At 38.1% G+C, this 14,091-nt stretch overlaps 1 protein-coding gene across 1 annotated transcript in view; it reads left to right on the forward strand.

Moving 5' to 3' along the window:
• The window catches only part of SIMC1 (SUMO interacting motifs containing 1), a 56,841-nt gene that overhangs the window by 31,781 nt on the left and 10,969 nt on the right, over nucleotides 1–14,091 (forward strand). The window contains exons 6-7 of the mRNA XM_031437832.2: nucleotides 2,587–2,739; nucleotides 4,572–4,700. Of these exons, the coding sequence (XP_031293692.2) occupies nucleotides 2,587–2,739; nucleotides 4,572–4,700 (282 nt within the window). The remainder of the gene's footprint in view (nucleotides 1–2,586; nucleotides 2,740–4,571; nucleotides 4,701–14,091) is intronic.

Genomic DNA, 14,091 nt, shown 5'->3' on the forward strand with positions numbered 1-14,091 from the left:
ACGATGTTTATTCATTCTGGGTAGTCTTAACAGGTTCTTCTTGAAGATCTGGGGTGGGATGTTTTGACCTCCTTCAGTCTGGGTTGGTTGTCCTCTTTGCCAGTCTTTGTCATAAATGTGAAAATCCCCTTCACCTGTTTCCAGTGTTGGATCTCTGTTTCCTGTCTTCTCTTTTTTGGTTTATTCCCTCATTTTGATGGGTGAGTCTCCAGTAGCTTCTTAGAAAGGTATGGGGGTAGTAAAATTTTTGAGATCTTGTATGTCTGAAAATATCTTCATCTTCCCAACTCATTGATTAGGAAGTGAGTATAGATGTTGAGGTTAGGAGTAACTTTTCTACAGATCATTAAAGGAACTCTGCCGTTGTCTTCTAGCTTCCAGAATTCCTGTTAAGAAGCCATAAGCTACTTTGATTACTGATTCTTTGTATATGCCCTGATTTTTCCCTCTGGAAGTGTATAGAATCCTCCTTTTGCCCAGCATGCTTATTGAAGGTCTATGTTTATCTATTAGGCTGGGTATGCAGTGGGCCATTTCTTATCCTCCATTCCTGGAAAACAGAGTTTTCATTCCTGTTACCATGTTTTTAATTTCCAAGAGCTCTTCTACTTTTTCTTTAACTATTCCTTTTTAAAATTAACAAACAGTATTCTGTTCTTGTTTTCTTTCTTGGATCCATATCTTTTTATATCTTTGATGATACTAATGATGGCCTTTGTTTTTGTTAGTTCTCTGTATAATGTCTGCTTTCTCCAAGTTGCTTTTTTGAGGAGCAAGGAGGGTTTATTTGGGCTATTTTGGTCTTTATCGCTCATGTTAGAATATTCCCAAACATGTCCGGCAAACCTTGATAATCTATCCAAGTTTAGCGGTGACATGAAAAGCTGCTGGAAGCCCTGAGTACATGGGAGAACTTGTCATTTCTGAGTTTCCCTGTAGATGGAACTGGCTGCCCGTTTCTTAGAAAAGACTTTGTCATTGTCTCTAAGTCTTTCCTCTTGGACTGGATGGGTTTTCCAGAAAAGACTTCCAGTCTCCTACGTGAAGGATAAAGACCAAGATGCCAGGTTTTTGGAAGACAGGTGTGGGAAGCTGGCAAGGGTCTCTGCATTCAACATGCCTAGGTTCACGTCATGCCCCTCGTTCCGCTTTGCTGCCTCCGCTTCCCAGCTGTGCCTGGTACCCCAGTCCAGAGGCCCTGTTTTACCTCTTCACAGAGTTGACCTGTAGTCTTCAGGGTTGGGGAAGGAGAGCTAGAGGGTCTAAAAGGCCTTTAAACAGCTTACGAGCCACCGTATTTATTTTAACTCACCCCCTTCCACCCTCACTCCATGGAAACCTTGTGTGGCCATTTGTAGCACTTACTGAAGATTTTTTTTTTTTTTTTTTTTTTTGGTAAATAGGGTTAAATAGAATTGTTCTTCTCTACCGCTGGCTTAGGGTTCAACTTTCTCAATTCTGCCAAGTCAGTTAAAATTTATCCCTTTGCCAAAGTCATTGACTTAGATTAAACATCATCTAAACATGACATTTGCCTTATTTACTTAGTTAATTGGTTACTTTTGATTTTGTCATTAACATCTCTTAACCCATCCCTTAAATCAAAGGCTGGGACCTTGATATTACCTACATCTAACCACACATTCATCCCCCATCACCCACTTTTGTACCTTCTTATACCCAAAGTAACTGGCATCCTGAATGTTCATCATTTTCCTTTCCTTTTTATGTAGTTTTATTGAATCTGCATGTGTTTCTATAAAGCATATATTTTTATTTTAGTTCCTTTTACCTGTATGTGACTATCATGCTGTTTGTAATTGACTGGCACTTTTATATTTCAGTTAATATTACAGAGTACTAAGATTTGTCAATCTTATTACCTGTCACTGGAGCTTATTCATCTTCACTACTATGTAATATTCTATTTCGTGACTAGACTTCATTTTCCTTCCAGCTTCCAAATATTCTCTGTTATTATCTCCCTTCCTTTTCTTCCTTTCTTTGTGGATTTTTTAAATAATTATTTACAGTAGTATTAGTGGGATTTTAGGAGGGAACAAAATCAGATGTATATTCTAATCCACCATTTTCACATGGGTTACTTAAGTGATCATCAGAAGTAATTCTGACTATATAAGATGTTTTTACCTTACTAATTTTGAGAACCTACACCCTTTATAAAGTATGTCTCTACTGTACATACGCTAAACCTTGATTATTAGCATTAATAGCTGGCACTTAATAATAGAAAGCCAGCAAGGTCACCCAGTCCAACTTTCTACCTTGTCAAGAAATGTTCCTGGTCAGGAAGCCACATATGGTGCTCTTTGACCTTGGAGATACCTTTCAGTAATTATAACTTAAAGAAAAATGTTGATATTTTATTTAGCTTTTGTAGCCTTACTGCAGTTAAATGTGGGGTTTTCATTAGACTTTTTAAATACTGAAAATAGCCCCAGGGCCCTCTCTTTGCCCTCAGGGAAATGTAGGGGTCTATGAGCCTATGTTAAGGTTGCAGTTCTGAGCACCATACAGTAAGAAAGAGCTGAAACTTTTTCTTTCTTTATCTTTTTTCCATTGCAGGGATGTCATCAAGTGGTTGGTCAGAGCAGTAACTGAAGACAGATTAACTCAGCCCCCAGATGAGAATGAAACCTCTCCAGGAACAGGAATCTTGAAGGCCAGCAGTAGCCACCCTCCTCCCGAGCCCAACCTGACAAAGAACACCAATCAGCTGTAAGGGGCAGGCAGAAGTTTTCTCTCCTGGGGCTACTGGGGTGTACTGTTTTAGAGAACAGCCCCACTCCCTAAGAACAGTTTCCCCCAAATTAACGAGCTCTTGTAACTTAGGCTGATTCTTACTAAAGGCTGTCTTAGTTTGACTGAAGGCTGAATTCCTAATTCCAGAGGTAAAACAAAAGCGGGCGCTTTCCCCCTAGATGAATAGGATTTCCCTAAGGGAATACAGATTCACAAAGCTCAAGTGGAACAGAAGCTGGGGGACACTGCCCTCCCTTTCCTGAGGTCCCAGATACAGTGCAAGGTTCCAGCTCCTCACCGCTCCATCTGTCCACTGACAGAAGAGGAGTCGTGGGCAGTAGGTGGTCCAGCGGCCTCTAGTCCCCACGCACCTGTGTCTCTCTCCTCCAGTCCTGGGAGAAAGAGGGAGCAGCTCGGCATGCAGACTTCACCAGATCACAGTGGCTCAGCCCAGGGGAGACCGCACTAGAAAGAGATTCCTGACGTTTAATTGTATGGGGTCGAAAGTGGTCTTGGCATTCTTTGAGAAATGCCAGGATTTTAGGGGCTGGAGCTGCCCTTGCACAAGTAACCTGCTATTTTATGTCAATCATATTGTTAAAAGCCAGGCACACTTGATATTTCAAATACAGCATTTGTGCCTAAAGTCCCAATGCTGTGTTACAATCTAGGTGCACTGACCTGATTTTCATAAGAGTGCTGCGGGCTTTAACTAATTTAGGAGACAATCTTGTACCGAAAGGGAGAATGTTTTGGAACGATGACGCATCTGCTTGGGCAGATTGGGGTCAATCCTAAGAAGGGTTATCCCAAAACCCCAGGATACAGACCCAAGAGAGAGGCAGACACTGTTCCTTAAATGAAAGATAATCTAATAATAATGATAGTAATAAATTTATTGCAAGTAAATATTAGTAGAAATAAAAATAGGGCCCTCTAAAAGTCAGTTTATCATGGTCTCAGTAATAGTAGGCACTTCTGTTTACTGTTAGTGAGTGCCTGTCTGCCAGACACCTTACCCAGCACAGCTTTATGAAATAGGTATATTGTTTCCCCTTTTTAGAGATGAGAAGATTTGGACTCAGCAGTCTAGTAATTTGTCAGCAATTGAAGTTTGTCACTGCAGAGCCACGACCTGATGCCAAAGTCCTTCACCCACCTGTTGCATCAGTGGATGGAAACTTTCTGAAAACAGAGCCCTTTCTTCCCTCACAAGTAATAATGCATGTTAGAAAAGGCTGGCTTCAGGCCAGGCTTCCGCAGGATTGCCCAGATTCCTTCTGCCACATCAGCCTGGCTCTCCCCCACAGTGAGGTCTAATGAGAGAGAAGGGCACGTTCCACCAGTTGAAATTCTAAGACTGAACTTAGTAAAGGATTATTGTAAAGGAGTCAGTAACAGGGGAAACTACATGGTAAATATGTATTTTCTCCTATCAAAGAATTTCAAATAGTTGCTAGTCATTCTGGACCTGTTTCTTCATCTGTGAAATAGAGGAGTTATGGGTTAGACGATCCTTAAAGTTCTCTAGATCCTTAAGATTGTGTGTTTCTATTTTTGAATTTAAAAGCAGCTTGCTTTTGCAGCCCAACCCCAGGTTCTGAGAGGTTCAGATAGTATGATCTGGCAAAAGGGATTCAGGTAGGTGACATTGCTAATAAAAGCATGCTGACGGCTTGAGTAGTTTTCCTGACCTAGTGTGTGCTTTACAAGATCCTTTAGTACACTGGAGGGGACCACATCCCAGCCAGCAGGGTAGCTCTTTGACAGGCCCTCCCGCTCACTTGTGTTCTGTGTTCTGGACTCAGGATTGTGTGCCAGCTGCAGAGGATGCTGTCCATAGCCGTCGAGGTGGACAGGACCCCCACATGTAGCTCCAATAAAATTGCTGAAATGATGTTTGGGTTTGTGCTGGACATTCCTGAGAGGAGTCAGAGGTGAGTCTTAGTTTTGTTTTGTTCTTTGATCTGGGAACATAATTCCAAAAGAAAGTTCAAAACAGTAGTAAAGTTAGGAAAAAAAGAGGTAGAGGGAGAGTTCCTGTCTCTTTAACCTTTTGAAAGAAAGAGGTTCTCAACCAAGTGCGATTATTTGCAAGTGAGGCATAATTTCTTGGGAAGAGGCAGGGTACCTTAAATGGAGCCTCAATTTTCCCGCTTTTTTCATTTGCCTAACAGCTTTACTCATCCCTCGAGGTTCAGCTGCTAAGCACTATGATCTTCTCTGACCCTCCACCGTAGATCCTAGTGTAAATGTTCTCTAAAGTCTTGATAGATGAATGAGTAAGGCATGTCCAATTTTAGGGGAAGAAGAGGTGACCAAGAATAAATAGAATTGCACCTCAGAATGAGCCTAGATAGTAATAAGGAATTCAGTTTCTCTTAGCATGACTTAGTAAGGCATTCCATTAGGAAGAGATAAAGAAACAGAGTTCTTGGCTAGGACCAGTGATTCCGCCTCTGAACCAGTAATTTTAGAACCCAAAGGAGGAAAAATAAACTTGAATAAATATGAATTCATGAACAGTTGCTGGTACAGAAAATAACTATGAGAGAGCCATTGTACGGTGCCAACCTTCAGGGAAATTATCTTCATCAGCTCCATGTCTGCTTCCCCTGCCCATCCTCTAAGCTCCCAGTTGGCAGCCAAGACTATTCTTGTACAGTTCCAGTTCCTCAGTTAGAAGAAAATATCATACCAAATAGTATTGTGATAAAGATTGAATTAAAATACCCTGCTAAGATTAAGATAAACATTTATTGGGTCCCTACAATGTGCCAGTCATTGTCACACTGACTGTGTCATGTTTTCATAAAACTTTGTAACGTTATTCCTATTTAACAAGTGATTGAAAAATACTATAAGTAGTTAGGTAACTAGCCCACGGTTACACAGCTAATCAGATTCAGAATCCAAATTTCAACCTGGGACTTCTTAATGCCAAGGTCAGTTCAGTGAAGGCAACGTGTTGCCGCGGTCAGCCAGGAGGAGGCCTCTATAAACGCCAAGCTTGCTCTATCACTGTGATAGGAGTATTTCATGTGGGCCCAACTCCTGCACCATTCATTCATTCATGCCCAGATTCTGCTGAGAGATGGTAAATCTAATGAATGGGTAACTATAAATAAATTTAGACTTGACATAGACAAAAATAATTTAAATAAAACCTAGCCCTACTTCAAAACTGTCTCAGACAGGGCAAATTGGCAACCATGCCAGTGTACTAGAAGATACGTAATCCGGCCTTTTCCTTGGTTTATATTGATTTTTTAAAGTTTAGGTATAATTTACATGCCATTAAATGATGCACACTAATTTACGTAAGTATCATTCCGTGAGTTTTGACAAATGCGTACCTCATGTGACCTCCTCCTGCAACCTGGCTGAATTCACGTATTTTAGTAGGAATTTTTTGTGGTTTCCTTAGGACTTTCTACGTACACAATGTATTGTCTGCAAATAAAAACAGTGTAACCTCTTCCTTTCCAATCTGTGTGCCTTTTGCTTCTTTTTCTTGCCTTGTTGCATGGGCTGATACCTCCAATAGAATGTTGGAGAAGAGATAAGAGCAGACATCCTTGCCTTGTTCCTGATCTTAGGGGAAAAAATTCAGTCTTTAACCATTAGGTATGTTAGCTGTAGATGTTTCATAGCTGATTTGTCAGATTGAGGAGGCTTCATTCTACTTCTAATTTATTGAGTGTTTTTATGAAGACTAGGTATTGGAATTTGTGAAATATATTTTCTTCATCTTTTGAGATAGTCATCATTTTTCCCCTTTGTTCCATTGATGTGATGAATTACATTGATTAATTTCTAAAAGTAACCTAGCCTTGCATTCCTGGAATTAAAAAATCCTACTTCATTGTGATATGTTATCCTTTTTGTATTGACAGATTCAGTTTGCTAATAGTCCTTTTGCGTCTATATTTACTAGAGATATTGATCTGTAATTTTATTTTCTTATAGTGGCCTCCCTCACTCATATTTAAAGAAATGTAAATTAAAACTACAGTGAGATAGCCCTTTCTAACTTATCTATAGTAAAAATTGTAAAGTACTATAAGACACCATTAGTGAGGCTGTGAGAAAGCAGGTAGGTACTTATACATTGCTGATGGGAATGCAAAATGGTGCAAGCCTTATGGAGGGGAGTTTTACAGCTAAATGTACATTTACCTCTTGACCCAGAAATCTCATAGATAGGAATTCACCCTGAAGATACACTTCTAACAATATGGAAATATATATGCACGAGGATAGTCCCAACAGCATTGATTGCAATTACAAAATACTAGAAACAACTCAAATTCCCATAGGACAGTGGTTGGATATCTGCAGTGCATCTGCACAGTGGAGATTTCACAGTAGCTGTGAAAGAATAGAAATTAAAAATAGGAGCAAATTTTTTATGAACGGTTTCCCAAAATATATTGTTAAGTAAACAGAGCAAAATACGAAGGAGTATACATAAATATACATATCTTTTTCTAAGAAGGAGAATTTTAAAATATGCATGGTTATAATCATTTGCGAAAAAAGAAACCAAGTTAGGATAAACTGCAGGCTAATCAAAATGCTTACATACAGGGCTGGCCAGCGGTGGGCTGGGAAGGAGATCGGGTGCGGGGCTGGGGTGGTGATGGGCGTAACAGTGGTGCTGGTAGTGCCATACTTCCCTGAGTATACTTCCTTGTATACTTATAACTTTTAGACTTTTAGAGCCACATTAATGTTTCACATACTCAAAAAAGAAAAATAAATCAGCAAGAAAGTTGGAGAGGAACCTAACATGCAGTACAAACAGACGCAAATTAACCTGTTTTCAATGAATAACAACTAGGGTGGGAGAGAAGTAAATTCTTTTTTGACTTTTTTTTGTAACAAAGTATAGAGTCGCAGGAAGTTGCAAATACTAGTACAGAGGGGTCCTATATACCTTTCACCCTCTTTCCCCCAGTGATTGCATACCTACAGTATAATATCACTAACAGGAGATTGACATTGGTACAATCCACAGAACATATTTAGATTTTACTCATTTCACCCAGATTGCACTCATTTGTGTGTAGTTCTGTGTAACTTTATCACGTGTGTAGCTTCATATGACCACTAGCACAACCAAGATGTACAGAACTCTTCCATCACCACAAAGATCCCCTTTTATGGCCATTGACTGTTCGTCTTCCCCAACCCCTGGCAACCACTAGTCTGTCCAAGTGAGTTAAAACAGTATTTGGACTAAATGCCCTCAGGCTAAAGACAAAACAAAGGGTAAATAAATATTGAATTCTCGTTAGTAAATTTCTTTTTCACAAAAGTGTGAGTTAACAATTCAAAAACTATCTTATGTGTATTCTAGGATTAAACAAATAAATGTGTTGTGGATAATGAGAGCCAAGTTTCTCACTGTCAGAGAAGAGAGTTACACATATGAAAAGGGGAAAGGATAGAAGGAGCCCTGTGGTGCTGGATTGGAATTGGAGGTATCAATACGAACTTGTGGTTTCTAATAAATATAGATAGATAGAGGAATAAATGTAGATGTGTGAGTGTGTTTTATGTATATATATTGTGTGTGTGTGTGTGTGTGTGTGTGTGTGTGTGTGTGTGTGTTTATATGTCTGTTTCCTCCCTCTGCCCATTGAGAGAGCATATAAACAATAACACCCCAGTAGCAAGGAACACACCTAGGCCGCAGACCTTTGTTTCTAAATACTGGTTTACACTGAAAAGAACCGGAGTTCTTTAGGAAATAAATGGCTGGTTCCAGAGCTGAGACAAGGAAAAGTATAAAATGAGCCTAGAACATCTTGTTCCGGAAGGTGAGGAAATGTTCAAAGAAGGTTCAGAACATGTCCAAAGAAGCATAAAGGGTTTCCACTGAATAAATCTGGGATAATTTGAGTATCAAAATAAATATTGACAGTAAAAGACTATAAAACGTTGAGTAAAGTAAGAATCCTTGATTTTAATCCTGATAGCAAGAGAAGGGACTCTCTTCCTTACAGTAGAAAGCCAGCTAGTTAAGGTAAGAAGAAATGATCAATTAGGACAAAATGCCATTTGACAACCATCATAAGAAGAGTTAATTCAGGTATGAATGGATACTAAAATGATGAAAGTTTGTGGAGTACCAAGAGACTAATCTCAAAGTACATTCTCACGAGATACTAATTATGAGGTGAAAAATAATAATTTTGTGGTAGAGATAACTACCACAGTTAAGTGATCAAAATTAACGCCAGCATATGCCCCTTGATGTGACGCAGTGAGAAGAACGCGTTTTTACAGGCCTCTTGCCAAAATATGCATAACCTCAATCAAATCATGGGAAAATATCAGAGAAACCCCAAATGAGAAACATCCTATTAAAAAAAAAACCTGCACTTTTCAAAAGTGTCAGTGTTACGAAAGGCAAAGCAAGGCTGAGAAACTATTCGAGATTAAAGCAAAGAACATTTAAAAAGATAGACAACTGATGCAATACATAATCTGGGGTTTTCTTTTGCTATTAATAGCATTATTAGAACAATGAAAAATCTGATTAAAGTCTATGGTTAATGTAACAGTATTGCATTAAGATTAATTTCCTGCTTTTGATTATTCTACTTGGATATCTAAGAGGATGTCCTTGTTTTTAGGAATTATACACAGATATTTAGGGATAAGTGGGCATCATGTCTGCAACTTACTATCAAATAGTTCAAAGAAAAAAATTGACAGGCAGTTAAGAAGGATAAAGAAGGTATGGTAAATGTTTAACCTTTGGGGAACCTGGGTGAAAATTATTAAGGGTATTTGGGAATTATTTGTACTATTCTTGCAAATCTTCTGTGAGTCAACAGAAACTAAAAGAAAAAAAAGTATGTATATTGTAAACAGCATATAGTCTGATTTGCTTTTTTAGGCAGCTGACAATCCCTGCCTTTTAACTGGAATTATTTATTCCATTTACATTTAACTTAATTATCAGTTTTACGTCTATCATCTTACTGTTTTTTCTACTTTTCCCCTTTGTTCTTTGTTCATTTTTACCTCCTTTTCTGCCTTCTTTTGAATTAATTATTTCCTATTATTTCATTTTATCTCTACTAAGACTTTTTAACTTTTTTAATTAAAATTTTATTTTGACATAATTGTGGATTCTCGTGCAGTTGTAAAGAATAATACAAAGAGATCACATGTACTCTTTGCCCAATTTTGCCCAATGGTAACATATTGCAAAACTTCAGTACAAATATCACAATTAAGATATCAAGATTGATGCAAGCCAAGATAACAGGACATTTCCATCACCATAAGGAATATTCATTTTGCCCTTTTATAGCCAGACCCACTCCACTCCAACCCCTACCCTGGCAACTATTAATCTGTTCTCCATTTTTGTCATTTCAAGATGCTATGTAAGTGGAATCAACCTTTTGGGATTGGCTTTTTTCACTTAGCATGATTTTCTGGAGATCCATTCAGATTGTTGTATCTATCAGTAGTTGATTCCGTTTTATTGCTGAATAGTATACCATTGTGTGGGTGTACCACTGATTTTATTTTTAACCATTTACCCATTGAAGGATATCTGTGTTATTTCCAGTTTGGGCTTTTATGACCAAGGCTTCTATAAACATTTGTGTACAAATTTTTAAATAAACATAAGCCTTTATTTCTCTGGAATAAATGCCAAGGAGTGTAATTTTTGCGTTATATAGTTGTTATTTTTTTAGTTTTTTTAAGAAACTGCCAAACTGTTTCCTTGAGTGGCTGTACCATTTTACATTCCCCTACAGCATTATATGAGTGATCCAGTTTCTCCGCATCCTGGCCAACATTTGCTGTTGCCACTATTTTTTATTTTAGTCATTCTGATAGGAGTATGGTGATATCTCATTGTGATTTTCATTTTCATTTCTCTGATGGCTAATGAAGTTGAAAATCTTTTCATGTGCCATCTGTATAACATCTTTACTAAAATATCTCTTCTCATGCTCTAAATGGATTGTTTGCTTTTTTACTGTTAAGTTTTGAGAGTCTTTATATATTCTAGATACTAATCCTTTTTCAGATCAATAGTTTGCAAATATTTCCTCCCATCCTGTAGTTTGTATTTTAATCCTAAAGATCTTTCACAGAGCAAGTTTTAAATTTTATGAAGTCCAGCTTATCAATTTTTTTTTATGAAAAATGCTTTTGTGACAAAGATTCCTTGGAACTGCCTTTGTAGACCATCATGGCACCTGCAGATAGGGACAGTTTTATTTCTTCCTTTCCAATCTGTATGTCTTTTATTGCCTTACTCTACTGGCTGGAACTACCAGTACTATATTAAATACCAGTAATGAAAGCAGATATCTTTGCTTTGTTCATGTTCTAGTGGAAAGCATTCAGTCCGTTAATTAATTATTGATTAAAATATCAGTTCAGTATTAATTATGTTGCTAGCTATAAGGTTTTTTTTCTAGATATTCATTAATAAGTTGAAGAAGCTCCCTTTTATTCCTAGTTTTCTGTTATTAGCTATTAGCATGAGTGGGTATTGAATTTTATCAAATGCTTTTTTGGCAAATTTTTTTTTAATGGCTGTTCTTAGAATCACAATTTGTATCCTTACCCGACTAGGGTCTGCCTTGAATTAATATTATATCGCGATATGCAATGTAAAATCTTACAGCTGTATTTCCACTGACCCTGCTCCCATCCTTTGTGCTATTGTTGTCACACATTTTACTTCTACATATTTTATAAATTCCAGGATGGAATCATATTTTTGCTTTAAACATTTTGTTGTTTTTAAAAGAAATTTAGAGATGAGGGAGGAAAAAGGCTTTATATGACCCATCTGTGATACTGTGATTTACAGTAAGAAGTATATATTTGATCGTCATCCTGTTTCTAGCACAGAGCTCTTTTGGAGTTTTCTATGTGATGAGAGTGATAAAGGTATCTTTTGTTATGTTAATGAGGTGTCTTTTGGAAAGCCTCTAGGTAACTTAAGGATGGGTTGGTTGCCAGAGGAATCAACCATGTGATTAGAGGGTTGGAACTTTCAGCCCTAATTCTCCACTCCCACCCCTTCCTCCACTACACCCCTACCTCCTGGGAGGGGACAGGGGCTGGAGATTTGAGTCCAGGTACCAATAACCAATGATTTAATCAGTCGTACCGATCTAATGCATCTTCCTTGAAAACCCAAAAGGACCAGGTTCAGAGAGCTTCCAGGTTGGTGAACAGGTGGAGATGCCCGGAGAGTGATGTACCCAGAGAGCGTGGAAGCCCCTCACCCTTTCCCCATACCTTATACACCTCTTCCGTTTGACTGTTCTTTGAGTTATCTCCTTTTATACTAAACTGGTAATCTAGTAAGTAAAGGGCTTGAGTTCTGTGAGCCACTGGAGCAAATTAAAAGCAAACCCAAGGCAGGGTCCTGGAAATATTCAGTCCATAGCTAGGTGGTTCAGAAGCACAGGTTAACAACCTGGACTTTTGACTGGCATCTAAAGGAAGAGTGAGAGGGCAGTCTTCTAGGACTGAGCCCTTAACCTGTGGGATCTGACACTATGGTAAATAGCATCAGAACTGAGTTAATTGCTTAGTGGTATAAGGAAAAAAAACACATCAGACCCACATAGTTACCGTTTTTGGTTGGTGTTCTTCCTTGTTTCTTGACAAGCCAAGTTCTATTTGGGATCATTTCTCTTCCACCCAAATAAGTTAACTTTTAAAAAAAATTGTAGTGTATTTCTACTTGTAATGAATTTTTCCAGCTTTTGTCTGGAAATGTTTTTGTTTTACCTTCATATATGAATGGTGTTTTTACTTGATATAAATTCTAGATTGATAGGTATTTTTTCTGTATGTAAAAGATGTTCCCTTTTCTCCTGGCTTGCTGATAAGTCATTAGAATTTCTTACTGTTTTTTTTTTTTAATTGAAGTATAGTTGACTTACAATGTTGTGTTAGTTTCTGATATACAGCATAGTGATTCAGTTTTATACATATTCTTTTTCATTATAGGTTATTACAAGCTATTGAATATAGTTCCCTGTGCTACACAGTAGGACATTGTTGTTTATCTATTTCATATAGAGTACTTTGTATCTGCTAATCTCAAACTCCCAATTTATCCCTCCCCCCTCCATTTTCCTCTTTGGTAACCACAAGTGTGTTTTCTATGTCTGTGAGTCTGTTTCTGTTTTGTAAATAAGTTCATTTGTGGCATTTTTTTAGATTCCAGAAGTTCTTACTGTTGTTCCCCTGTGAGGCATGTGTCTTTTTTACCTGGCTGCTTTTTTTTTTTTTTTTCAGCAATTTGATTACCATACCTAGATGTGGTTTCCTTTATGTTTATCCTGCTTGGGGTTTATTGAGATTCTTGAATCTTTTGAGTTGGTATTTTTGATCAAATTTTGAAATATTTTGGCCATTATTTTTTATGTTTGTTTGCCCCAAACTCTCATCTTCTTCTGAGAATTCAAGTACATGTATGTTAGACTGCTTGACACTGTTCCACAGAGCACTGCGGCTCTGGTGCTTTCTACAGTTGTTGCTTTGTTTGTTTTATTTTGTTTTGACCTCTCTTTTTTTTTTTTTTTTTTTTCTCTATTTCACTATGGAGAGTCTTCACGCTCCCTGATCTTTTCTCTTGTGGTACGCAATTTGTTGTTAAGCTCATCGTGTTTTTTGAATTTTTTTTTCACTTCAGATATTGTATTTTTCAGATGCAGAGTTTCCATTTGCCTCGTTTTTATAGTGTCCATTTCTCTTTGCTAAGAGTCCCCAACTAGTCGCTCATCATATACATCGTGGTTAGTTTGGTTGGTTGGTTGGTTGATTGGTTAATCTTGAACATATTTATAATATCTTTTCTAAAGTCCTTGTCTGCTAATTTCAGCATCTGCCTCACCTCTCAGTCTGCTTCTGTGGGCATTTTACTCCTGGTTATGGATCACATGTTCCTGCTTTTTCCCTTGTCTAATAATTTTTTATTGTGTGCTGAGTGTTAGGAATACTGCATCACTGAGAGTCTGAAATTTGCTGTATTCCTTTAAAGAGTGTTGAATTTTATTCTAGCAGGCAGTTGGTTTGCTGGCAGGTTAGCTTATCTCCCCTTGAGGCTTGTTTCTAAGATCTGTCAGGGTGGTTCTAAAGCAGCCCTTCTTAACAGACTAGAGTCTTGTAGCTTAGCCCTTCTGGGGTCGCAGCTGAATGCCCAGGACGTTCAGTGAGCTCTCTTCTCTAGCTCCCCGAGCCCCCAGTGTCTCTCAGCACTGGGAGCTCTCCCGAATGCCCTCAGCTCACAGCCCCTCACCAGCTGGGGGAGAATCCCGGGGT

This window comes from Camelus dromedarius, chromosome 27 (genome assembly GCF_036321535.1).
Source record: "Camelus dromedarius isolate mCamDro1 chromosome 27, mCamDro1.pat, whole genome shotgun sequence".
NCBI lineage: Eukaryota > Metazoa > Chordata > Mammalia > Artiodactyla > Camelidae > Camelus > Camelus dromedarius.